At 25.0% G+C, this 24,819-nt stretch overlaps 17 protein-coding genes across 17 annotated transcripts, besides 2 other annotated features; 4 read left to right on the top strand and 13 right to left on the bottom strand.

The window, feature by feature from the left end:
* Window positions 1–1,474: 1,474 nt before the first annotated feature.
* Window positions 1,475–2,701, bottom strand: EHI_012020 (uncharacterized protein; the record flags this gene model as incomplete). Its single annotated transcript, XM_651115.2, has 1 exon — window positions 1,475–2,701. The coding sequence occupies one exon, from the start codon at window positions 2,699–2,701 to the stop codon at window positions 1,490–1,492; it is 1,212 nt and encodes a 403-aa protein (XP_656207.2). The 3' UTR covers window positions 1,475–1,489.
* A 388-nt stretch (window positions 2,702–3,089) lies between these two features.
* Window positions 3,090–3,731, bottom strand: EHI_012030 (Rab family GTPase; the record flags this gene model as incomplete). Its single annotated transcript, XM_646829.1, has 2 exons — window positions 3,090–3,563; window positions 3,657–3,731. 2 exons carry the CDS (start codon window positions 3,729–3,731, stop codon window positions 3,090–3,092), a joined length of 549 nt encoding a protein of 182 aa, XP_651921.1.
* Window positions 3,732–4,060: 329 nt separating this feature from the next.
* EHI_012040 (poly(A) polymerase, putative) lies at window positions 4,061–5,629 on the bottom strand (the record flags this gene model as incomplete). Its single annotated transcript, XM_651113.1, has 1 exon — window positions 4,061–5,629. One exon carries the CDS (start codon window positions 5,627–5,629, stop codon window positions 4,061–4,063), a length of 1,569 nt encoding a protein of 522 aa, XP_656205.1.
* A 105-nt stretch (window positions 5,630–5,734) lies between these two features.
* EHI_012050 (melanocyte prolifeating gene 1, putative) lies at window positions 5,735–6,691 on the bottom strand (the record flags this gene model as incomplete). Its single annotated transcript, XM_651112.1, has 1 exon — window positions 5,735–6,691. The coding sequence occupies one exon, from the start codon at window positions 6,689–6,691 to the stop codon at window positions 5,735–5,737; it is 957 nt and encodes a 318-aa protein (XP_656204.1).
* Window positions 6,692–6,797: 106 nt separating this feature from the next.
* Window positions 6,798–7,109, bottom strand: EHI_012060 (uncharacterized protein; the record flags this gene model as incomplete). The annotated part of the gene is made up of 1 exon (XM_651111.1): window positions 6,798–7,109. The coding sequence occupies one exon, from the start codon at window positions 7,107–7,109 to the stop codon at window positions 6,798–6,800; it is 312 nt and encodes a 103-aa protein (XP_656203.1).
* Window positions 7,110–7,389: 280 nt separating this feature from the next.
* Window positions 7,390–7,997: a repeat region.
* An 84-nt stretch (window positions 7,998–8,081) lies between these two features.
* EHI_012070 (uncharacterized protein) lies at window positions 8,082–8,869 on the bottom strand (the record flags this gene model as incomplete). The annotated part of the gene is made up of 2 exons (XM_651110.1): window positions 8,082–8,649; window positions 8,757–8,869. The coding sequence occupies 2 exons, from the start codon at window positions 8,867–8,869 to the stop codon at window positions 8,082–8,084; spliced, it is 681 nt and encodes a 226-aa protein (XP_656202.1).
* A 118-nt stretch (window positions 8,870–8,987) lies between these two features.
* On the bottom strand, window positions 8,988–9,947 carry EHI_012080 (uncharacterized protein; the record flags this gene model as incomplete). Its single annotated transcript, XM_651109.1, has 1 exon — window positions 8,988–9,947. One exon carries the CDS (start codon window positions 9,945–9,947, stop codon window positions 8,988–8,990), a length of 960 nt encoding a protein of 319 aa, XP_656201.1.
* A 61-nt stretch (window positions 9,948–10,008) lies between these two features.
* Window positions 10,009–10,556: a repeat region.
* A 641-nt stretch (window positions 10,557–11,197) lies between these two features.
* EHI_012090 (uncharacterized protein) lies at window positions 11,198–11,857 on the bottom strand (the record flags this gene model as incomplete). Its single annotated transcript, XM_651107.1, has 1 exon — window positions 11,198–11,857. One exon carries the CDS (start codon window positions 11,855–11,857, stop codon window positions 11,198–11,200), a length of 660 nt encoding a protein of 219 aa, XP_656199.1.
* Window positions 11,858–12,000: 143 nt separating this feature from the next.
* On the top strand, window positions 12,001–13,520 carry EHI_012100 (Sec1 family domain containing protein; the record flags this gene model as incomplete). The annotated part of the gene is made up of 2 exons (XM_651106.2): window positions 12,001–12,503; window positions 12,551–13,520. The coding sequence occupies 2 exons, from the start codon at window positions 12,001–12,003 to the stop codon at window positions 13,518–13,520; spliced, it is 1,473 nt and encodes a 490-aa protein (XP_656198.2).
* A 20-nt stretch (window positions 13,521–13,540) lies between these two features.
* On the bottom strand, window positions 13,541–13,843 carry EHI_012110 (uncharacterized protein; the record flags this gene model as incomplete). Its single annotated transcript, XM_651105.1, has 1 exon — window positions 13,541–13,843. The coding sequence occupies one exon, from the start codon at window positions 13,841–13,843 to the stop codon at window positions 13,541–13,543; it is 303 nt and encodes a 100-aa protein (XP_656197.1).
* A 101-nt stretch (window positions 13,844–13,944) lies between these two features.
* Window positions 13,945–15,189, bottom strand: EHI_012120 (uncharacterized protein; the record flags this gene model as incomplete). The annotated part of the gene is made up of 1 exon (XM_651104.1): window positions 13,945–15,189. The coding sequence occupies one exon, from the start codon at window positions 15,187–15,189 to the stop codon at window positions 13,945–13,947; it is 1,245 nt and encodes a 414-aa protein (XP_656196.1).
* A 616-nt stretch (window positions 15,190–15,805) lies between these two features.
* EHI_012130 (uncharacterized protein) lies at window positions 15,806–17,227 on the top strand (the record flags this gene model as incomplete). Its single annotated transcript, XM_651103.1, has 1 exon — window positions 15,806–17,227. The coding sequence occupies one exon, from the start codon at window positions 15,806–15,808 to the stop codon at window positions 17,225–17,227; it is 1,422 nt and encodes a 473-aa protein (XP_656195.1).
* Window positions 17,228–17,350: 123 nt separating this feature from the next.
* On the bottom strand, window positions 17,351–18,109 carry EHI_012140 (uncharacterized protein; the record flags this gene model as incomplete). The annotated part of the gene is made up of 1 exon (XM_651102.1): window positions 17,351–18,109. The coding sequence occupies one exon, from the start codon at window positions 18,107–18,109 to the stop codon at window positions 17,351–17,353; it is 759 nt and encodes a 252-aa protein (XP_656194.1).
* Window positions 18,110–18,336: 227 nt separating this feature from the next.
* Window positions 18,337–19,235, bottom strand: EHI_012150 (uncharacterized protein; the record flags this gene model as incomplete). Its single annotated transcript, XM_651101.2, has 2 exons — window positions 18,337–18,890; window positions 18,962–19,235. The coding sequence occupies 2 exons, from the start codon at window positions 19,233–19,235 to the stop codon at window positions 18,337–18,339; spliced, it is 828 nt and encodes a 275-aa protein (XP_656193.2).
* Window positions 19,236–19,573: 338 nt separating this feature from the next.
* Window positions 19,574–21,496, top strand: EHI_012160 (ser/thr protein phosphatase family protein; the record flags this gene model as incomplete). The annotated part of the gene is made up of 1 exon (XM_651100.2): window positions 19,574–21,496. One exon carries the CDS (start codon window positions 19,574–19,576, stop codon window positions 21,494–21,496), a length of 1,923 nt encoding a protein of 640 aa, XP_656192.2.
* A 74-nt stretch (window positions 21,497–21,570) lies between these two features.
* Window positions 21,571–22,950, top strand: EHI_012170 (uncharacterized protein; the record flags this gene model as incomplete). The annotated part of the gene is made up of 1 exon (XM_651099.1): window positions 21,571–22,950. One exon carries the CDS (start codon window positions 21,571–21,573, stop codon window positions 22,948–22,950), a length of 1,380 nt encoding a protein of 459 aa, XP_656191.1.
* A 29-nt stretch (window positions 22,951–22,979) lies between these two features.
* On the bottom strand, window positions 22,980–24,404 carry EHI_012180 (uncharacterized protein; the record flags this gene model as incomplete). The annotated part of the gene is made up of 1 exon (XM_651098.1): window positions 22,980–24,404. The coding sequence occupies one exon, from the start codon at window positions 24,402–24,404 to the stop codon at window positions 22,980–22,982; it is 1,425 nt and encodes a 474-aa protein (XP_656190.1).
* Between the last annotated feature and the right edge of the window lie 415 nt (window positions 24,405–24,819).

Here is a 24,819-nt window from a genome sequence, read left to right on the forward strand (position 1 = left end):
TATTCTAAAGTTCATCATTAATACTTCACACGATAGAAGTTTTACTACCATTGTTGTACAATTTATGTCAATTTTTGTTATTCCTATCATTACATTCATATGTTCAAAACCAATAGAATCACTCAATTTAAATAACTATTCTTATTGATTATTATTCAAGTTAGCAAAAAGAAGATAATTAGTAATATTGATTCTCCAATGGTTAGTTTTAACTTCTGAATGATAAAAAGATGAACTATAATATCTGGATATTTAATAGAGAAATTAATATGTTGGAAAGAAATAAGTTCTTTTCAAAACGTAATAACTTGTGACCAATATTCCTTTAATATATATTTTTTGATTTTAAAACATCATTATTGAGCAAATAAGAGTTATTTATTACTTTTATTTCTTCATAAGTTATCATTCTTCCATTTCCGTTATAATATATCCATTGAGAAGTTTACGTTGTTAATCAATATCCATTGGAATCTAGTATCATATTTTTACCAATCTCTGCCTTATTATATGTAATTTCCATATCCCAACTTAACATAGGAAATAGGTTAGAACCTAAAACATCAAAACTTAGTCTTGGTTGATCATCAAAATTAGGCTCTTTTAACACACTATAAGTTGAATGAATTCTATCTAATTCCATAATTTTATTTGTGAATTCTGTGATATACTTAATCATATATCTTTTTACTTCTTCAGTGACACACCAATTAAAAATCATGTCATTGTCTTTTTGAGGATTTTATTGCTTCAATTAATTGTTGAAGAGCATAACTGTGACTCTCTGTTGAAATAGAACAAAATAAACAATAAATTGTATTATTTGAAAGAGATGTTCTATCTTAATATAAGTATAATTATTATAAGACATTACTTCTTGAATAGCTTTATTTATTTTATTACTCTATTTTTTGATTTGATTTAATTTTTCATCATTTTGAAGAACATAACCAAATCAAAATTAAAAAGAGCCTCACCTTATAATCACATATCAATATCTTCTTTCGATGACATATTTAAAGAGACCTTATAAAAGAATATTAGTTTGTCATTATAATAATAAACTTATTTATAAGCATCAATACAACTTATTCTTTTTGTCTGAGAAATAATTTTACAAAATGAAGTTTTTAATGAACTAGAACACTTTGCAATATATTATTATAAAAACTCCTGTAACTTATATCATCTAGGTTCAATGATAAAGCAGTTTAATAAAGTATGATAACCTCTTACACATGTAGTAGTTCCTTTTTCTAACCAAATAAACCCAGTTTTAATATATTGATATACAATAATCTTATCAGAGATAATTTGATATACCATATCTGTTATGTTTGGAATTTGAAGTGAGTTGGTTCTTGTATGTCTAATTGAACCTATCAATATTCCAATGAATATTATACGTCATCTAATCGTTAATTCTATTTTATATGTTATTATTTATAAAGAAAAATTTAATAGAAATTATTTTCAAAAAACTAATGATTTAGAACATTGGTACCATATCACCAAATGATCTTCTAAAGAAATTACAACTCTTTGGATCCATTCTGCAAGTAACATCAAGTACTCTTCTATACTTATCCATAACATGATAATTTCTTTCAAACTTTTTAGCCATACCTTTAACAGTTTGTTTAACCATTTTACCTTCAATACGTTTTTCAAGGTTTTTCTTCAAATTAGCTTGTTTTTTATTGTATCTTTTAACAATTTTCTTTGATTCATATTTAACTTTAGAACGCATTTTATTGGCAATTTTTTTACAAACCTTTTTAGTAATTCTTAAATGTTTGCATGTTCTTTTAATTTCTTTAGCAACAGCACGTTGGAATTTTTTAGCGTTATATTTATGGTCATGTTTTAATACATTAATTTTTGAGTCAATAATATTCATTGCTTTAATAACTCTTTTTTCATTAGCAATAGCCATTTTTTCTTTATAAATCTTTTTAATAGCTGCTTTAACCTTTTTAGCATTATCAAGTTTTCTTAAAATCATATTTTGTTTAACTGCACGAGAAACAATTGCTTTTCTAATTTCTTTTGATTTATCAATAACAGTTTTTAATTCTGCTGTTAATTGAACTTTTTGTTTAGCGTCTTGTGTTTGTCTAAGTTTATAAATTAATTGAATAATTTTATTCTTTAAAATCTTAAACATTTGTTTTTGATTAGCAATACGTTTTTCTGCTGCAATAATTCTCTTTTTATATGATGACATTGTCTTAACATGTAATCTTTTCATCATAGCTCTTCTTAATTCTCGTGCTCTTTGTTTACGTGCAAATCTTCTTCTATGCATTTCTCTTAATCTTTGCATTCTTCTTCTTTTAACCTCTTGTTGTCTTCTCCATCTTCTCATTTGTCTCTTCCAATTTCTCATCCAATGTCTTCTTAACCACCAATTTCTATAATGCCAAAAATGTCTATGTCTTCTTCTTCTACGTCGTTCTTCATCATCTTCATCGTCTTCTAATTCATATTCTCCATCTTCATCGTCGTCTTCTTCTTCTAAGTCATATTCATCATCTCCATTGTCATCATCTTCTGCTTCAATGACTTCTTCTTCATTATCATTTTCATCAACACCATTATTATTTTCTAGTTCATATGCATTTTCTAGTTCAACTTCACTTTCTTCTGCATAAGAAAATGAAATGAACATCGCCAATAACACTAAAAGAAGTACTTTCATATTATTACAAATAATATGATTTTAGTTCTTCGATTGTTTTTTAGTTCCTTTTTATTTTTTTTTTCTTTTTTATATTTGATAAAAATCAATATTTTTGTTTCAAAGTATTTTCATTAATCATTAATACTGTTTTTTAAAACAAATTTTATTATTTTTCTTCTTTGACTATAGAAATAACTTTTTTAGTTTATTTTATGAAAATTTTCATTTGATAACTTTTGTCTTTATTTTTTGAAAAGGTTTTTTAAATCTAATCTTGATGTAAAAGTTTCTTTAAGATAAAAATTGAAAAAGAAAAGAAAAGACAATGACTATAAAAAGAAGATATAAACCATCTTTTAAATTAAATTAAATCAAAACATTTTATCATTTTATGTGGCTTTACAAATTACAACAAAATGCACTTTCCTGATTTTGAATTTCCTTTTTTATTTCCACCAGTTCCTTTTAATTCAGTTTGCATATTTTCAAATGCTTCTTTAACTCCTTCTCCTGTCTTAGCACTAACTTCAAAAAAGACTATCTTTTTTTCTTTTGCAAATTTTTGTCCTTGTTCTGTACTTACAATTTTTTCACAATCTTTTTTATTGCTTAGAAGATAAATGATAGGCTTCTTTCCTTTCGTATATGTAGTGATATCATCAAAAAATCCCCTTAAATCTTCAAATGATGTCTTATCATCTTGTGCATATACTAAAAACACTCCATGACACGACCTATAATATGATGATGTTACTGTACGATAGACTTCTTGTCCTGCTGTATCATTCAGATTAAATACATAGATTTGATTCCCCTCTGTAACTGTATGTTGTTGTGACTCAGGAATAGTACTTGGAAGTTCTTCATGAAACTTTCCTTCCTATTTAAATTAATACTTTCTTCTTATTTTCTTTTTATATTTTCTTTTTCTTGTTTTGTTTTCTTCATTTCTTTTTTATTAATAAGAACAAACTATCATTTGATATATGAGAGACGTCTTACCAACAGATGGATCTCCTGTAAAAACTATTTTAAACTCTGTTGTCATTTTATCGCTACATGTTGATTATTTCTCTTTTTCTTTAGAAATGATAACCTTTTTGTTTTCACTTCTTTTTAAAAACATTTTACCTTAAAAACAACAATCAAACCCTTCATATAAACTAGACTCCTTCGACATGAAAGTTCTTTTCTATTTTGTCAGATCTTCTCTATTTTCTTTTTTTCCTTTTTCTTCATATTTCTACTTTTTTATTATTCTTTTTACTATTTCCTTCTTCCTTTTTCTAGTTCATCCTTTCTATTTTTGTTTACTTTATTTTTACTTCCTTCTCTTTTTTATGTTATTCAAATAACAAAAATATTAAATTCTAAAAATCAATTTTTTCTTGTAAATCTTTTCATAAAATCATCATCAGTTGAGGAATTTTTAACAATAGTGTTTGCTTCTTGTTTCATTTCTTTTTTAAGTTGTTCTTTCTTTTCTTCATTAGGAATAGAATTTTCTTCTTTTGCTTTGAGTTGTTGTTCAATAGAAGGTTTAGTTGGAATATCAAATGTTTCTGTTATAGCAGAAGAAGGTACTTGAGAAGATGTTTCTTTAATTTCTTGACTTTTTGTGATAGACCTTTTAACAGAATGAGCAAATTTAGTAGGTATTTCAGACCTCTTTTTAATTGAAGCATCAACAATTAAATCTTTTCCTGAATTAACAATACTCAAAAAAGAATTTAGTGGGGTGGATATATCAACAGGACAATCTCTTTTAACATTCATTCCAACATAATAAAAGTACTTTTCATTTTCTTCATCTAAAAATCCATTTGGAATTACATTTGCTTCAATTATCTCTTCAATTTCACTCAAACCCTTCATTAGATTAACTAAACCTGATTCAAATTTACCAATTGTAGTTGTAAGTCCTTCTAATGAAGAAGAAGTTACAATAAATTCAATAAAAATATAATACCCACAGAAAAGATGTCTTGGTTTAAACAACTTTGCCCAATCATTAACACCTTCAGAGCTAAATTCATGAACTATTTCTTGTCCTCTTTTTAACTCTCTTTTAATCATTTCTAATGAGAATTTAGTAATACTAAATGCAGCATTTTCACTAGGAGATGCTGGTGTTAAAATTTGAATAACACCTTCTTTCTTTTTATCATTAAAATCATCATTAGTACCAAGCATAACTGGAGTTCTTAACCAATCCCATGAAGAATATACTTGAAAAAATTTTTCTAACAAACGAACATTATCTAATTGATAATTTTCACTAATAACTTGGGCAACTAATATTTCTATTGAAATACCATTTAAAAAACAATAAACATATCCATATATTCCTCTCTTTTTTGTCCATAATTTAATAGTACGTACCATTACTCTAAATGCTTCTTCAGAATGGTTTGGAACAAATGCATCAATAATATCTGTATTTCTAACACCATTAATCGCACGAGTATCAAGTTCATCCATATTTTTTAATATATTTTCATTCAGAATGTCTAAATTATCAGGTAATGAAGTATATGCTGTTCTTGAAAAATTTAAATCAAATTCAATGTTAAGATAAATCATTGATAAATGTGGTGATCGTTTTGATGGAATTTGTTTTAGTTCTTTTACGTCAGGATTGTTTAATAACTCAGCATATAATCCATCATAAAAATCATCTCTTGTAATTGTTGAATTAGATACAATACATGCATCAATATCTGAATTATTTCCATATACATTTAATCTATAAGAACCATAAACATAAATTGTTGCAGCTTTTACATCAGTGTCATCAGCAACTCCTGCACTTTCAATATATATTTTTTTCCCCCATTGTTGAATGTACTCAGTCATTTTAGAGATTGCTTTTCTTTTCTTTTCAACCTGATCTCCCATAGGATACATATCATTCTTAACCAAAAATTCTTTTAATTCACATGCCATAATTATTTCTTTTTTGAAAGTTCTTTTTTCATTTTCTTTTGAAAAACAAAAAAATCAAAAATTATTTTTGAAATATACAACAAAAAAAAAAATTTAATATCAAAATTAATTTGATTCTAATGAAGTAATTGCCATTTGTAACATTCCTTCATATGTTTCATTACATGCTAAAAATCCAGAAGAATGACAAAATATACTTCCTTTTATTCCACATACATCTTCTAATTCTTTATTTCTTAATCCCCTCCATTGTTCTGGGAAATTTTTAAGACAACCATAACTAAATGGTTTAGAAACAGCAGTACATTTCCATTGAGTTCCTCTTCCAAGGTCAGGTTGTAAAACATATAAAACTTCACATTTCTTTCCAGTTTTAGATTCTTCAATTATTTCTAATAAATTTAATGATTCTTTCCATGGAACCGCTTGTGTATTTACCAAGATTTTTCCTGATGGATGAACAGAATAACGTGTTTCAAAACATTGTTGAAGAGAAGGTAAATGTTGTGATACAATTTGGTAACAAGTTAATACTGCTTCAATAAATTCTGGTTGAACTAATTCTTGTGCTTTTTCAAATGGTTGTTTTATTTCATTTAAATGAGCTACACGAGCAGAGAGAGTAGTGTTATCTTTATATAATAATTCTCCATAAGAAACATCAATACCATTATCATTAGCGTCAATTGGCATAACAAAATAATTATAAACAAGAACCTTTAATTTCTCTGCTACATCTTCTGTGATAATTTCATGTTTATATTCTTCAATAATATTTTTTACAATTTCATTTCCATAATGTTTAAATAATAATCCACAACCACATAATAAAATATTATGTGCTGATGAAAAAGTTTCTTTAAATCCACGTTGGTGATGGTCATATCGTTTGAGTTTATGGTTATAAACTCCACCAATATCAAAAACCAAAGTACATTTATTTAAAATATCCATATCTAATGTTCTAATTAATTTACAATCCTTGAATTCTTTAACGAATTTTAACATAATAGTACCAGTAACATCATCACAATGGTAATTACTAGCATGTACTCCAATCATCTTAATCAATTAATCATTTATTAGTATATTATTTATTTTAGTTTATTTTATTATATTTTATAATAAAAATATTAAATATAAAAAACAAAAAAAAAACATTGCTCATTTAACTTAAAAGAACACCAAGAATAATAGCTATTATGGCAATAATTACGACTACTACTAAAATACCTACGACTATACCAATAATTAACCATTTTCTACTAGCACAACTATAAGCACGTGCTTCTTGTAATTGTGCATTTGTATTACTAACATCAGTGGCCATTGCATCAGCATCTTGACCTGCTCTATCTATTTGTTCATTTTGTTTTTTTATGTCAGCATTTTCCATTTGCGCTATTTGTTTTCCAACCATGGCAACATCACGTAACTCACGGGCATTTTCATTTTCTTCTTTTGCAATTTTGTCTGTCATAGTTTGTTGTTTAAATTCTATGAATTAACTTATTTGAATATACTAATAAGAAAAATTATTTCAAACCTTCACTTTCAGACATCGTAAATTCCTCTCTTTTTTAGTTCTTTTTTTACATTTTCTTATAAAAAAATTTAATCTGCTAATTTAATTTCTTTCATTCTTTTTTCTTCTATTTGAATTGAACTTAAACCCAACCAAAAAATTTCATAACAATAAAATTCTTTTTTCCATTTCAAAGAGTTATTTATTAATTAAAAATGTTATTGATTCTTCTAATAAAAAAAAAGAAATCAATTATGATTAACCTTATTTTTTAGGTTTTTCATCATGTTGAGAAGTGAGCGAATCAGTTTCTTCAACACGCTTTATTTCTATTGAAATAAAGTTTTTGCAAGCATGCTCGACTTAAATGGTTCCTCAATTAAGTTGCTGCCTGACTTTTATTTTGATTTTAATGAGTAATATAATATTTCTCATTCTTTATATTGTTGTTTTAAGGAGAGTATATCCATAACTTACTGTTATAGCTCATCTCCTTTTACCTTCGACACCCCTTAAAGAAACCCTATTCCTTGATAATATCCTTATGTTTAATTTTTGTGCAACAGTATCAATTATATATGCGTCTTCTTTAATAAATGATAATTCTTAATAAATAATACCTCCTTAGTTAATAATAATTCTTAGTTAATAATAATTCTTAATAAACAATAATCCTTATGAATAATAATATTACATAATAACATATTAATAATTATAAACAGTTAGTTTTGAACAGATATTATCTCACCAAAGGCACATCATGACCAGACGATAACTGGGAGATTCGAAGCGTGTGAATATTTTAGGGTTTCATGTGGTGTCTCTGACGTGCCATCTTCGAATAAATGTTATTGATTCTTCTAATAAATTAAATTAAATAAAAAAAAAAAGAGAATAAAAGAATGTAATAAATTTATTTGTAAATTATTAATTACTTTCTTCATCATCTGAACTAATTGGTTTTAATGTTCTTTTCTTTGTTTTTTGTTCAATAGGTTTTGCTTTAACTTTAAAGAAATTATCTAAACTGACTTTAGATTTCTTTGATGAGGTAGTTGAATTAATTTGAGAATTTGTTTCAGACTTTTTTGATACATTAAAGAAAGCAGTAAGTTTTTTTTGAGATTTACCACTTGTTATTATATCATTTTCTTTTTTTAATGTATCAGGTTGTTGTGGTTTTTTAGTTTCAGGAATTTCTGATACTTTAATAATTGAATTAACTATTTTCTTTTCTACTTCTTTTGGTTTTTCTTTATTTAATAAATCTGATTTAAATGTATGTGTTGTTGTTATAACCTTCGGTGCTATAACAGCTTCTGACTTTCCTGATTTAAAATAATTTGTCATTGATTGGTTTAATTCTTCTTTAAAATCATTATTATAAAGCATATAACATTCTCCATTATTTGTAATATGCCATTCTTTTTCATTTTCTTCAATTCCAACTTCCCAACTTTCAATTTTATGTTGTTTTTGGTATTGTTTTAATTCACTATTATGTTGATTGTTTCTTTTATCAAAAAAGTATTATTAAAATATTATTAAAATATTATTATTTTGTATTTTGTTTTTTTTTAATTAAAATAAATTAAAACAAACTTTTGTGCTTGTTTTGCTGTTGTATTTTCAAATTTAAGAATTATATCCATATAAGTAACTGTTCCATTTTGACCTTCAATGTTCTTTTTGATAAACTCTTGTATACAACTCATAGTGATAACAAAAAAAAAGTTTTTTTTTAAATACTTTTTATTAATAGTAAATTTATTATTAAAAAATTATTATTAATTTTTTTTAAAAGAAAAATGAATAACAAAATTAAATAACAATTTAATATTTCATCCCTAATTCATTCAAATGAGATTGAATTTCTCTCAGAGATATTGGAGTATTGAACACAATTGGTAGAGCAAGTGGATGAGCCATTTGTTCAGTAATATCTAATATAGCCTTAGTAGTAGAAGAAAATTCTCGAACAGAAGCAAAGTCTATTTGAGAAGTTTGTAGTTCATATTGAAATAATTGGTCAATAACTCTTTCATTTTTTAATAGTAATGAACGAAGAGAGTCAAGACAGTTTGAAGGAACAGAGGTAAAATGAAGTTGGAGTAAAGATGTGTTTAAAGGTAATTGAGGGGATTGAGGGATTAGTACAGAAATTTTTTTAGTTTTGTAGTCATTAATATCATTTGTTCGTTTATTTTCTTGAATATATTCACTCATTTTAATTGGTAAAGACTGTTTAGTACGAGGAACATTTATTCCAGACTTTGAACGAGTTAGTGATTGTTGAGTTAGTTCAGATTTAATTGTTCCTTCTGGACTAACTTGAGGAGTAAATGATAAGTCTTTATTCTGGAGAGGAGAAGCATGAGGACTGTCTCCAACAGTACCTAAAGAAGAGTTCTCTCTTGAATCTCTACTTTGTTTTTCTTTAGACTTAGAGCGACTTCTACCTCTTTTTCTTTTTAATTGACAGTCATCATTTTCACTTGAAGAAGAACGAGGTGAATATGATTCCATTCTTTTTTGTTTATTTAATTTATGTTCACAATAGAAATCTTTCCATGTTAATGTTGGATTAGTTTGTAATTGTTTATAATATTCTAGTCGAGCAGATACATCTCGTAATCGTTTTCTAGGTAATTTTGTTAATAATAACGTTAATCTTTTAAATTCAGAATAATCTCCTTCTGGAAAACTTTTTAAATTATGGTTTAACGTTTGAATTTCTTCTTCGGTCCATTCGACAATACCATCTTTTTCATGTGAAGTATCGTCTATATTCATTTTTGATTATATGATTTAACAATTAAGATTTTTCTTTTTTTTTTTTATGGATTTTTGGAGATCGAAGGTGGCACGTCTGAAACACCACACATAAACCCTAGTACAAATTCATTCTTCGACTCTCCCAGTTATTATCTGGTTATGATGGTGCTTTTGAATTAGGAATGTATTAGGGAATGCTGCAAAGGGTGCAGCAAGAGAATACAGTAGAATATTACATGGATGTAATATAAGAATCTACTGAAGTGTGGGTATGACTAAAAGAAGATTAGTCAAAGTAAGACTAAAAAGAAGATTAGTCAAAGTAATATAGTAGTAATAAAATGATTCCTTCTCCCATTCATAAAATAAGAAAAATGAAATTCCTTAAAATTAAGGCAGAAAACAAACAAAGGCTTAAAAAGAAGAAATAAGCAGAAGAAGTTTGAAAAACTTTAATAAGAAGAAATAAAAGAAAGAAGTGCTTTCCTCATTTTGCAAGACAAACCTAAATGATAGGTTCAACAAAGAGATTACTCTTTTTTAATAAGCTCAGGGATGGGATTAGTCTCCCCTGAGCTAGGAAGAATAGATGAAAATTCTATTAATACTTAATTAACTAATTTATATATTTTTTATGAATTATTTTTATTTCCTTTTTTTTCATTTTTTTTTTTTAAATGATTTTTTTGGAGCTTTTTTTACTTCAAATAATAAACTAATATTTTCCTTCTTTTTTTCATTTCATTCCTTTTTTTTTATTGTTGTTGATGTGACACTGGGTTATAAGATTAATAAATTACTTTAGTATTACAACAAAACGAAGAATCAATGAATTGAATCAACACTTTCATAACTATTTTTATTATTTAATATTTTGTAATTATTTTTTTTTTCAAAATCTTAAAAGATTTGAAATGAGAGTTTTTATTAAAAGCAAAACTTAAAAAGAAAGATAAATCACGAAAACAATGGAATTAAATCAACAATGTGAAAATAAAGTAAATGAATTGCAAACCCAATTAAATGAGTTACAAAAAAATAATCAAATTACTATTCAAGTACTACATCAATTAGATATTGAAAGAGAAAATTTAAGTAGTAAACAACAAGAACAACAAAAGGAATTATTAGAGTGTCGTAAGATTTATTTTAATTACTTATGTAAAGAGTTTGGATTAAAAGAAGAAGATCATAATAGATTTTATGAGTATTGTTTAAAACTTCCTCCACAACAATGGAAACAGTTTGTTATTGAAAATAAATAATAGTTAATTACTTCTTTTAATTTCTTTTGGTAATTCTTTCAAACTAATACAACCACTAAAACAATGATAACCTATAAATTGTAATGCAGTAGGTTGATTAATTTCTTTTAAAGAAACACAATCAAGAAAAGCTTCAGCACCAATTGATAATAAATTTTTTGAAAAATAAACAGTTTTAAGACTATTACAATTTTCAAATGCATTATTATTAATTGATGTAACAGTGTCAGGCATAATAACTACTTGAATATTACTTCCATTAAATGCTTTATATCCAATATCAGTTATTCCTTCAGGTATTTGACCACCATAACGAATTCTATCCAATCCATTAAATACAACTTTTTTAAACTCAATTCTGTTTCCATGAACTTCATGATAATAAGAATAACTTACTTCACAATGATAAATATATTTTTTCATTCCAAAAACATGTTCTTCTTCATAATGATAAAGATGTTGTATACAAATATTAGGAAATATTACTTTCATATCTTCTGTATATGGAATTGGATTTTCTTCAAATAATAATAATACTTGTCCACATCGTTTATTAATCATTGAGAATACTTCATAATCTGTTTTATTATAAAAGTATTGAATAATTTCTTTAAGTTGATGTAAATTAAAACAACTTTTCTTTATTATTTCAACTGATTGCATTTTGTTATTTTTTCTTTTTAGTTTTTTTTTTTCTTTTTAGTTTTTTTTTCTTTTTAGTTTTTTTTTTCTTTTTAGTTTTTTTTTTCTTTTTAGTTTTTTAAGAAAAAAAAAACTAAAACTAAAAAAAGTATTTATTTTTTGTTATGAATTGTATTGAACAACTTAGACAACTTATTCAAGAACTTTGTTGTGTGTTTGATGAAAGAAAAGGATGTAATATAAAAGATGTCATTTTAGATACTACAACTGAAAGAATATTAAAATCATTTGTATCAGTAGATGAATTAAATTCATATGGAGTATTACGTTTTAGAATTCTTTCAAATATAATAATCAATAAACAACCACAATTAGATAGAATTGGTATATTTATATTAACATTTAATGATAATAATATTCAGTTATTAAAGAAACATTTACATGATAAAATGTATTGGAAAGAGTCTATTATTTTTACTCAAACTGGAGTATTAAATGAGAATATAATTATGGAGTTAAATATTGCTGATAGTTATAATGTTATTAATAATATTGAATGTGTTGATATCAATTGGAAATATGTTACTCCTCGTTCATTTATTTCAGCTTCAAATGATATTGATTCTTTAACATCATTCATTCAAGCTCATGACATAAATCCAATAATGTTTGTGTATTTTTATTTAATTGTTGTTTATTATTTAATTCTATTAGAATTACTCAAACTTCTTGTTGTCAAACAAGAACACTTGCAATAGACTTAAAAAAGAAATTTAATAAAAAAGAAGGTGAACCATGTATTTTATTATTATTAGATAGAAGTATTGATGGATATACACCACTTTATATCTCAAAATCAATATATTCTTTATTTAATGAAGTGTATGGAATTAATGATTCTTTCGTTAATTTTCCACAACATGAAAATAAGGTTTTTCAATTTGATTTTGCAGACCCTTTTATTAATTCAAATTATGACACTCTTCCAGAAGAATTTATTAATAATTATCTTCAAAAATTACAAGCATGTCCACCAAGTCAAGTAATACGTCAAGCAATAGAAGAAATGATATTAAATCCCAGTAAAGAAACTACTACAAAAGAATTATTTAATATAAATAATTTCAGTAAAAGAGTATCAACCCAAGAACAAATTAGTAAAATAATTCCAATAATAACTGACGCTAAAGATGAATTTAATAAAAAATATAGTTTAGAGGAATTTAAATGTCAACAATATTTCCATATTAATCAAAAAACTCCACGAGAAATGAATCAAAACCTTTCATTAATGATGACATTATATAAACAAAAGATAGATGATAATAATAGTAATATCCTATCAAAAAGAATAAATATGAAATGTGGAATAACTCATCAAATATTTCCATTATTTCAATCAAATCCTTTATTTAATGATAATGAATTTCATCCATTAATAACTCGTATTATAGCAGAAAAGAAAATGATATTCAATAAATCATTTGAACTTATTCTTGGAACAATAAATGAAGATTTTAATTCAAATAAAATGATAATTTGGATTAATGGTGGATTTACACCATTTGAAGAGATTGAACTTCACAAAACATTATTAAAGATGAAAAGTTCAACAGAAGTAATTCTTGGAGGAAGTCAATTATTAAATACTGAATTATATTATCAATGGTTATCCAATGAATAATTCATTGATTAAAATAAATGTTAATGATAACTACCACGAGATTTATTATATCTTAAAGATGGTTTAAATGAAGGTATTTCACTAACTGTAGTTGTTTGTTTAAAATATATATTATCTCCAGAATAAATATTATCACATTGAATACATTTTGGATGGAAATAATCAGTTATTTCTTCTTTTAACTCATCATTAAATAAAGGAAGTTCTATTTCATTTTTATCTAAAAAAGATTGATGTTCATTTTCCTCATCAATTTCTTTATTTAATTCATCTGGTGTAGTTGAATGAGATTGAAGTTCTGATTCTGTTTCACTAACACTCATAATTAAAATAAAAATTAGATATGAATTTTAAAGATCAAAAATCAAAATATTATTTTTATAATTTCTTTTACTATTAAATTATAATTAAATGAAAAAGACGATTAAATAAAAATTGGAGAAGTTAACAAATCCATTTCTTCTGTTAATTTTTTTAATGAAGAACCTTCAAGTATGTTTCTTGAAAATAAAAATAATTCTCTTGAACATCCAAATTTTGAAGCAACCCATTGGAATGTTTGAGAGTTAATCCATATTTCAGATAATTTACAACCATTATTTTTAAGAAGTTCAACAAATCTACGAATAAATAAAATAAAAAGAAATTCTCCTTGATTTTTTGTTTTTATTAACAAATTTGTTTTAAGACAATTTGTTGAAAAAGACAAATGGAGATGAAGAGGTAAATTTTCTTTTGTAATAACAACGTTAGAATCATTTATAAGAGAAATAATTTTCTTTAAAGCATTAACATAGAGAGTTTCACAATTAAATCCTTTTTTATTATCAAAGAAATCAGTCATAGTTTTATAAAAGATAGGAATAAATAAAATTTGTGATTTAGTTTCTTTTCTAATATAAATATTAATAAATACTCTTACTTTTTTATTGTTTAATGTTAAAAATATTGGTGCTAATTTTTGTGGTTCTAATACCCAACCATTTTTTATTTCAGGAATTAAACAATTTAATTCTTGAGATGCCATTACTAATTCTGTTGGTTGAATAAGTTTTGATAAAAAGAGATATAATGTTAATGTATCATTACGAGATAAATCAGAGTGAAGAATAGAATTATTATAAACAATAACAAAACTAGCTAATTCTGGATATTCTTGTTTTGAACGTTCTATAATAGTAGAAAGATATAAATAAGATTTATGTGTTAATACAGCTCTTTCAAAGAATGAATAATTAAATGATAATAATTCATTAAATCTATAATTTTGAAAAACTGGTGTAAAAAGATTTGCCATTAATGGTTTCATTTCAATTGAATAATCATTATTATATAACATTGAATATGAATCACTTAAATGTGATAAAAATGGTAAATATTCATCTAATGCATCTGTTCTACCAACTCTCAACATATAATAAATATGTTCTTGAGGTGATACAAAGAAAGTAACTGTTAATTTAGTTCTAAAGTATTTTGTTTTTGAATTAAATTGTTGACAAATTCCAATAACTGTTTGCATATGACCAATACTAATTACTAATGTTTCAAATTCCATTTCTGGTGCTATATAATATAATATCTTTTCATCTTGTGTTCCTTCTTTTAATCCTAATCTATCATCAACAACTGCAAAAAATATAAAACTTCCTGCTTCAGTTTCTACCATTCTTCTTCTTTTACTTTTTTAGTTTTTTATTATTTTACTTCTTTATTTTTTTTATTTATTTCTTATTATTTTGTTTTTATACATTCATTATTTCCTGATTATCTTAACATTTAAAAGAATATTCTCATTAATTATCATTTTATTAATCAAAAATTACTTTAATAAATTTACTTTTTCTTCTTTTAAATCTTTTTTGTTATTTAATTGTTATTTATATAATTAAATGTACCTTATCTTTATTCATTAAAAAGTCACTCATTTTTTAATGAAATATTATTATAATATGAAAAGTTAAAAAAGTAATGATAAACTTACATTTAATTTAAAGAATGTCGTTGAATTAATTTCAGTCAAGAATAATGAATTATTTTCATTAAATCATTAATTAATAATAAATAATGTTTTTATAAAGATAATATAAAATAAAATTAATATGAACTATAAAAGAATTATTCTAAGAAATAATAAATGATTCTTTTATTTTATTGTATTGTATGTTGTATTGGAACATTTATTTCACCATGTGTTGTTTGTTAAATACAATTAAAAGAAAATAAAAAAAAAAAAAGAAAATTAAATCAAACAGAGTACTTTTAAAATAGGATTAATTGATCAGATGGATGAATTTGGAATTTCAATTGAATCAGAATGTTATGATAATATACCAAATGCTAAAGATGTTGTTAAAGGATTAATTATTGAATCTGAATGTTATATTCATGAGTCATTAAAAGATGAAGAAACATATACATTTACAACAAGAAGATGTGGTTCATGTTTAGGGTTAAGTGGACCATCAATGAAATCATATCAATGTATGATTTCTGGTTTTTTTAAAATAAACAATGCTACAGATGATCCATTTATAATAGATTATTTTAAAAGAACAGTTTTAGTAAAAGAAAATATGTTTGAGCAAGTTACAGGACAAATTGTTGATGAATTTACATTTATTACTGAAGTTTCTGTACAACAACAATCATGTAGATTTAATACCATTCCACAATTACTTACTAATGAAAGTAAAAATAAAAGTATAGCAATACACATCTTTGATACTAATATTATTTCTAAATATCTTAGAATAAATAATACATTATATAAAATGAATGATGGACATTATGAAATTCCTGAGTCTTATATTGGAAAAGATTTATACATTGATGTTATTCTTATTAGTAATGTTGTTATTCCATTTAATATTCATTCATTACAATTAAATACTTTATATTCTTCTTCATTAATTATTCCTTTAGAACATACTACAAATCAATGTTTTTATTCACCTAATACAATTATTCTTAATACAACTATTGATAGTGGTGTTAAATTTGACTGGAGTGCTTTATCTTTTGATTCATCAGAAAATGTAATATTTGTTGATGAAAATAAAAATGGATGGAATGTAATAAGTACTGATCAAAATACAATTGTAATAATATATTATGATACTCCTCATTTATTTGGAGAAATGTATAGTGAATTTAATGTTACATTAACATTTGAAAAAAATAATACTATTAAATTAAATGATGTTTCAATTGTACTTATAAATGATTTCTTAAACAATAATTTAACAACATTTAATTCATCAATTTCTAATTTATGTAGTAAATTAAATAGTAAAACATATTATTCATCAAATCAATTAAGTATAAGAACATATATTCCAATAAATAAATGTACAGGATATTTTAATGGAATTGTTTTAAATTTTACAACAATTAATACTAAATCATTTCTTATTACTTCTTCTTATTTAATAGAACGTGAATTATATTCTACTGCAAAATATTGTGATATAAATGCATTTAGTTGTAATAAAACACAATGTTCAGGAACAAATTCTACAATAATAGGAGTTAATAATATTCATTGGGTTGCTGGGTGTGAACCAGTTTGTGATAGTTGTGCTATTGGGTATAGTTGTAATACTGATGGTATTTGTGTTGTTACACCAAATCATAATACAAGAAGTAAAGGAGTATCAATAAAGATTGTTATCACAATGCTAATCATTTTAATTATACTTCTTTAATAATATATTTTTAATTAACTTATAAAATAAAAAACAATGAAATAAAATTTAATGAAAAAAGAATCGATGATAGAGAGATGAACTATGTTAAATTTTCTTAAGTGATAATTATCTGAAATACTTTTAAAACAATGTTGTTTCAATATTAGCAGAAATAACATTTAGAGAATTATGAATCCAATTTAATTGGTCGTTAATCATCTTCATATTTTGATTTAATTGTGGGTCTTTACTAAGATTTTGACAAATTATTTGACACTTATCTAATTGACTCTTAGTATTTTCAACTGATGTTTTTAGGAATTCTTTTGCATTATCTCTTGTTGGAATTCCATTAAATTCAGGCATAGGTGAATCTCCAATAGCTTGAAAAAATGAGTTTTGTTGTTGTATTTCTTCTTTACCTTCTTTAATTCCTTGATCATCATTTTCTTCTATTAAACTACTTTTTTTCTGTTTAACCCATGGACAATCCTTTCTTCTTAATTTCCAGAAATTAGGTCTCTTTAATGTTAATGTTCCACTTTGAAAAAATGGTGAATGACTAAGTCCATCAAGAAATGCTTTTTTCCATCTATTTGGATTGGTTTTAAATTGGTCTAATTGTCCAAAAATATGCCAATGGTCTGCAACAAATCCATGAATATCATCTTTTAAAGAAAAATAAACTGTTCCTTTATGTAATTCCATTAATGAATATAATATTACTCGACAAATCAATATCCATGAAACTGGTCGTTTAACTCCAAAAACTTCCATTCCATGTTTACATAATGGACATAAACATAATTTTAAATGATATTCTTCATCTTCTGGTATTTCTGGAGGAATCGGTGTTGAGTCAACTTCATTAAAAACAGGGGTGTTACAAGGTCGTTCCATTTTATTTAAATATTACAGTTTAACAAAATTCTCTTTTTTCTTTTTGTTTTTTTATTTCATGTTTTGGTAATATCTATAAAATAAAAATAACAAACTTTTCGTTTCGTTTTGACTTTTGGTATTTAAGATTTCTGTCTTTTCGTTATTAAATTGTTTATTTTTAGTTTAAATATGATGTGATTATGTAACTATTTTAGAAATGATAAAACAAAAAGAAATAACATAAATTAATTCAATATTACATTGAAAAATAAACATCCTGAATAATGATTTCTACAACTTTGACTTTGTTTATAAGACGTTTCATTTTCATTAAGAGTTTTCATTAAAAAATATACTCCCATTCTAAGATTTTTAAAAGTTTCAACTTTTGCTAATAACTGCATTTTCATATCATAACTAATATTTCTTTGTAATTCAAAATCACACTTTTCAAGCATACTTTGTGCATATTCATAAATTTTAATATAACTATTTCTTAATCTCATTTGAACCTCTTGGAAATTATCGTTTAACTCTACCATTCTTTTCTTAGTTGATAACGACATCAAAACAATTGGTTTTTGTTGACAAGGTATGATGTCATCTGCAGAATATATTACATTTATGGCTTTTGGTTGTAAATTACCTAACCAAGGATTGTCTTTAACTCTTAATTTCCAATACCCCGTAGTTTTATAAGCACTATACCCTGATTCAAAATAAGGTGAATGACTTAATGCATCAAGAAAAGATTTCTTCCATTTAGATGGATTTGTTAAAACTAATAAAAATATTAGTACTTAATATTGATTATTAAATAGCAAAATAACAATTGTTTATATATAATAAAAGAAAAAAAGAATAACAAACATTGTTTTAATGTAGAAAATGTATACCAATGATCTGCAACAAATCCATAAATATCTTTCTTCAAAGTAAAATATTCTGTTTGAGGATAGAGTTTTGTTAATGAAAAAAGGATGATTCTAATGATATAAATCCATGAAATTAAATCTGTTTTAGTATCATTATAATTAGGAATTCCATTAATACATAATGGACATAAACATAATTGTAATGGTTTTCCTTGTGAATCTTTTGAAATAGGTGTTGAGTCAGTATTATTAAACACTGGTTTACTCATTGATTTCTTAATGTTAATAATACTGATTTATCAAGTTGCTAGTTCAGTCATTTCTTATTCAAAAAGTAATTCTCTTTATTTTATATGTTTCTTTTCTTTCCTCTGTTTTTCATAACTTTTTACATTTTTTTATTCGTTTCAACGCACTTTTTTTCTCCTTCTTTTATCTTCCTTTTAGATTCATTTTCTGGATTTTTTTTTTTTATTAACTCGAAATGAACAGTTTATTATTCTTTTCTTCTTACTTTTGTTTTTAGTGTTTAAAAGAACCTTTGAGGATTTCATCATTCACGAATGGCAGTCTTAACTTAAGGAATTATAAAAACAAAAAAAAAATTATGAAACGTTTCGAATCTATCTTTATGATTATCGATGTTATTTTGTTTATTATTGTTTGGATAACGTTGTTTGGTATTATTCTTTATTTGTTTTATCCAACTCTCCCACCTGAAATTTATCCAACCCCAACAATAGTAAAACAATCCAATACTTTTTTTACAATAGTTCAAGTTTCAGACCCTCACTTTTCTAAATGGTGGATTAGTCATGCAGTTAAAAGGATGAATAAATTTTGTAGTTCAACCTTAAAGAAAACAAAACCTGAACTTGTTGTTGTTACTGGAGATATTACTAAAGGTCAAAAATTTGCTGCTACAAACTATCCAATGCAACACCGAGAAGAGTGGGAAGGTTATAGAACTAGAGTAGACAATGTATGTAAAAGATATTTTTGTAATAGTAATAATTTTAATCAATCAGAAAATGAGCTATTAAATAGAATACCTAAATGTCTTTCTGATCATTGGATTGATATTCGTGGAAATCATGATAGTGATGGAATGATATATGGTGTTGAAGAAAAAAACTATGCTAAAGATTATCTAATTTCTGGAGATCAAAAATTGATTGTCCGAGATATTACTAAAGATAACCAAACTATTAGAGTTATTTTAATCGATATGTTTCAAGAAACTTCTTTACCTGTTGATGGAGAAGGAATAGTCAATATTTCATTATATAATATATTAAAACAAAAACTAACTGAAAGAAAAACAACTCATACAATCCTTGCTGGACATTACCCAATTAATTCAGTTGTTGTTGAAGAAAATGACACTCTACTTAATTGTCTTAGAAATGACTTCAATGATAATCTTCCTTTTTCGATGTATTGGAGTGGTCATTATCATCAAAAAAATTTACATGTTTATCATAAAGGTGGGATTAGAGAAGTTGAATGTCCAACTATGGAAAATAATGTTGTTCATATCTATGTATTTAAGGATGGATTTATTTATGACAAAGATTTATATATTTACAAAGACACAGTTTTATTATTAAAACCTACAGCACAAAAATATTATAATCATAATTCTGCATTTGAAACACTTGAGTCTTATTCTAAGTTTGAAGGAATTGTTTTTTCATTGAAAAAAGTAAAAATTGTCAAATTGTATATTAATGGAGAAGAATATTGTCAAATGGATCAAAATGATAAAGATATTCGTTTATATCAATGTGATGCTCAAGAATATTTACTAACTCATCAAAAAATTTATAAAGCAAAACTTATTGTTTTATTTGAAGATGACTCTATTCAAGAAGATGAACAAGAGATGAAAGAAACATTTAATCATAGAAAATATATTTTGACTCTTTCTTTTTTTATTCTTACAAATACTGTCTTACTTTTTATAGAAATCAGATTAGTGGTATGTTGTATAATTGCTGGATTATTGTTTAGATTCAAGCCATTAATTTATTTGACTCGATTTGTTCCATTCACATTCATTCGTAAGTATAGAAAGATGCCACTTTCTTATTTGTTATTATTTATTGGTATTTTATTGTATATACACTGTGGCTATATTGTAATTGGAGATATAGGAATGGGAGAACCTGTTTACATAACTTTTAAAACCGTTCTTGTTGGACCTCGTTCAGCTCATTTCCATTCAACAAGAATTGCCATCATTTGTTTCTTAATTATATTAACATGGTATTGTTGCTATGGAGTTGCTTTGTATAATATGCAATACCAAATCCAAGCAAATTTGTGTTTTGGAGTTGTTGCTTTCCTCCTTGGAGTTTTCACAAGAATGGTTTTATTTACTGCTGCTGTTTCTTTAATCTTTACAAGCCCTTTTACATACATTATGCTTTTGAATATAGGTATTCTTGTTCACAGCAAATATGGTTATTCAGTAGATTTAAAACTTAAAAAATCAACTCTGTCTCAAAAAGTGCTCGTTATTTATTAGTTTTTAATTAATTTTTTAAAAAAAAAATATTAACATCATTAATCTTTGTCTTGAGAACTAATAAAAAATATAAGATGGAGGCAAGTGAAAAGGAATTAGCTAAGACTACGATTAAGAAAGGATTTAAATTTTCTTTCTCTTTTGACCCTGAAAACTTAAAACAGCCAACTTCAGAAGGAAAAATTAATTATTGTTCATGTGGAGCTGTTCTTACTTCTTCTCCTTGTCCATTTTGTGGTAAGACATCTTCTTCTGTTACTCCTTTAAAAAATGGCTTTGGTTTATTCAAACTAACTTCTGGAAAACAAACCACTGATATAAAAACCCATGTCTATTGTATTGACATTTCTGGTTCTATGGAAGGTAATAGAATTTATAGTATTCAATCAACAATTAAAAAAAAGATCCAAGAATTAGTTCTTTCACGTCCACAAGACAAGGTTGCTATTGTTTTATTTGAAAGTGATTGTTTTATTATTGGAGATGGAATGTCCGATATTGTTCAAATTGACTCAGATTTATCTATTGATGCTATTGAAAAGAAAGTAAAGAGTTATCCTACCATTCATCCAATTTCTGAAAGTTTAAGCTCTTTAATGAAAAAAATAGATTCAATAAACACTAACGGAAGAACAGCTTCAATTTCAGGGTTATGGATTTCTATATTGTTAGCAATAAGGACAGGTGGTGATGTTTTGTTTTGTACGGATGGGATGCAGAATAAAGGGCTTGGTACTGATAATGTTAATAAAATCATTCAAGTTTTACAATCACAACATGGATCAACTGTTGTGAATTTGTTTTTCTTTGAAGACTGTGACTCATTTATTGGTTCATTCTCAAGTATTGCAACTACAACTAAAGGTCGTGTTAGTTCAGTTAGATTAGACAATATCAAAAAAGGAGTTGATGCTGCTATGAAAAGAGAGAATTTAGGATATGACGTTGAGTTTACTTATAAACACCCAAAAGGAATTGAATTAGACAAAGGAGTAAATTCAATGCATATAGTTTCTTCTTCAGAAGCCATTCCAATCAGATATACTGTTACTAATCCTGATGTGATTATAAAAATGCCTTCTCTTAAAGTTCAAGTTATTATGAAATACAAAGCACCGAATGGATCAGAGATGAAAGCTGTTATTGAAGGTTCAATAGATTTAGTCGAAACTATTGGAAGTCAAAATGTTAAAGTAGTAATTTCAACAACATTAAATGTTATTTCTCAACTAGTGGAAAAAAATAAGTTTACAGAAGCTCTTGATGAATTAAATAAACTCAAGACTTTTAAATTTAATATTAGTGCTGATGAAGACGAGATGTTTAAACAAACCCTTCCTTGTCTTGAATCATTTATTGAGCAAGGTAAAAGTGGGGAAATTCCAAAAGATGAAGTTGTTGCAGTCTTAAATAATATGAAGTCAATTAAACCAAGTGATATTTCGACCAAATAAGTATTAATTCACTAATTTTTTGCTTTTTATTAATTGAATACTAAACAGTCAAGATTTTCTGCTACTTTATTTATATCAAAGAAGATAAGTTCTGACTGAAGTAATGCTAGGTTATGAAGATGAATTGATTCTGCATTTGTAAGAGCAAAATAACGAGATTTAAGGATAATCAAATTAGAAAGAAATGTTGGTAATGTAATTTGACTTTGATATACTTTTTCTACAATTAATTCATCAATATTACGTAACAATGAAAGATCTAAAGACTCTGTTTTTATTAATGATTTGATATGTAAAATACGACAAGTTCGTGGTAATTGTAGTGGATGAGTGTCTTTAGGGTCAAAAGTACATTCCTCCAATATTAAATATTCTAATTGAGAAAATCGTGAAAGATTTAATTTACCGTTATGTCTTTGAAGTGTTAGTTTTATTATTGAACTATTAAATGGAAGAAAATCATCATTGCAAGTTAGTGCTTCTAATTGTGGTGGATAAAAATCATCAATATCAACTGAAGTATCAATGACACAATCATCTAAGATTAGATGTTTTATTTCTTTATAGTTTCTAATAGAAGCTTTATCTTTAAAGTGATAATGTTTAATGGAAATATATTTTTGAAGAAGTTCAATACTATTTATGTTTTTTGATCCATCAATTTGAATATAAGGAGATGGTTGTTTTTTTATAATTTGGTCATTTTGATTCTTTTGAATTTGAAGTAAATGAAGATGATAAGGATTGTCCAAAGAAGAGATATCTTTTTCACTACAAAAAATAAGATTAAAATTGACTTCTGTTAGTTTTTGAAGATAAAGAACTTGTTGTAATTCATCAATAGAATTACTTTGAATAACTAAAGTTGAAACATGATAAAGTTGAAGTGAATTAATGAAATCCATATCAATAGAATTATGAAATATTAATCTAACATAATTTAATTGATGTTTTTTAAATAAATATTGTTTAACTTTATTTTCTCCTTGAAGTATTATAGTTGCTCGTTGAAGTGATTTGAAACTGATTAATTTAATAGGATCTTCTCCATCATATCGTATTTCAATAAAACGATTTTTATCTGATTTTTCTATTTCATCTAAGTCATTGCTAATGTTAAAATTTTTGATAGCTAGTTTTACATTATGGTTATTGCTCATAACCAATTGCATTTGAGAAGAATTTCCATATAATTCAAATATCTTTAAATTTTGAAAAATATCTAATTCCTTTAAAAATGCTTTCTGTTGAAAAAACACATTACGAGGATATTCTAATAGAGAAGGAGGTGGTGGATAATTTGGACTAATCTCAACTTCTTTTAAAGTTGACATAAACTTTTTATTAATTTGGATAAATGTAAATACCTCTCTGTAATGACTTAAATAAGGAATTATTCTTACTAATGATACAATATTCAATTTCCCATATTCTTCATGTTCTTGATAATTCATATTAAAATAATTAGATATTACAATGTTATGAATTTTTTGTTCTATATGATGTGGAATTATATCAATATGAGGTGGTTCCACATTTCTTATCTCAAAAAGTTTATTGTTATATTCTTTTTTTTTACAAATAATATGCAAGGTTTTTCTTTAGATACTTTGTTATTTATTTCGTAGTGATAACCAATTGTTTTGATAAACCTCTTAGGTTATTAAAGTTCATTTATTATGTTGATTCTTTTTATGAAATTAAATGAAAAAGAGAATCATACAAACAACTAAAATACAATAAAACTAAATAGAATCATTATAGTTGATTCTTTTATTGAAATGATGAATTTTATTTTTTATGTCTTCAAAATGAGTTAATTAAAGTTAATAATTTTAAAATGAATAACTTATTTAAAAATTCAGTGAG

Source organism: Entamoeba histolytica, genomic scaffold, assembly GCF_000208925.1.
Source record: "Entamoeba histolytica HM-1:IMSS scf_1104750516417 genomic scaffold, whole genome shotgun sequence".
In the NCBI taxonomy this organism is placed as follows: domain Eukaryota; phylum Evosea; order Mastigamoebida; family Endamoebidae; genus Entamoeba; species Entamoeba histolytica.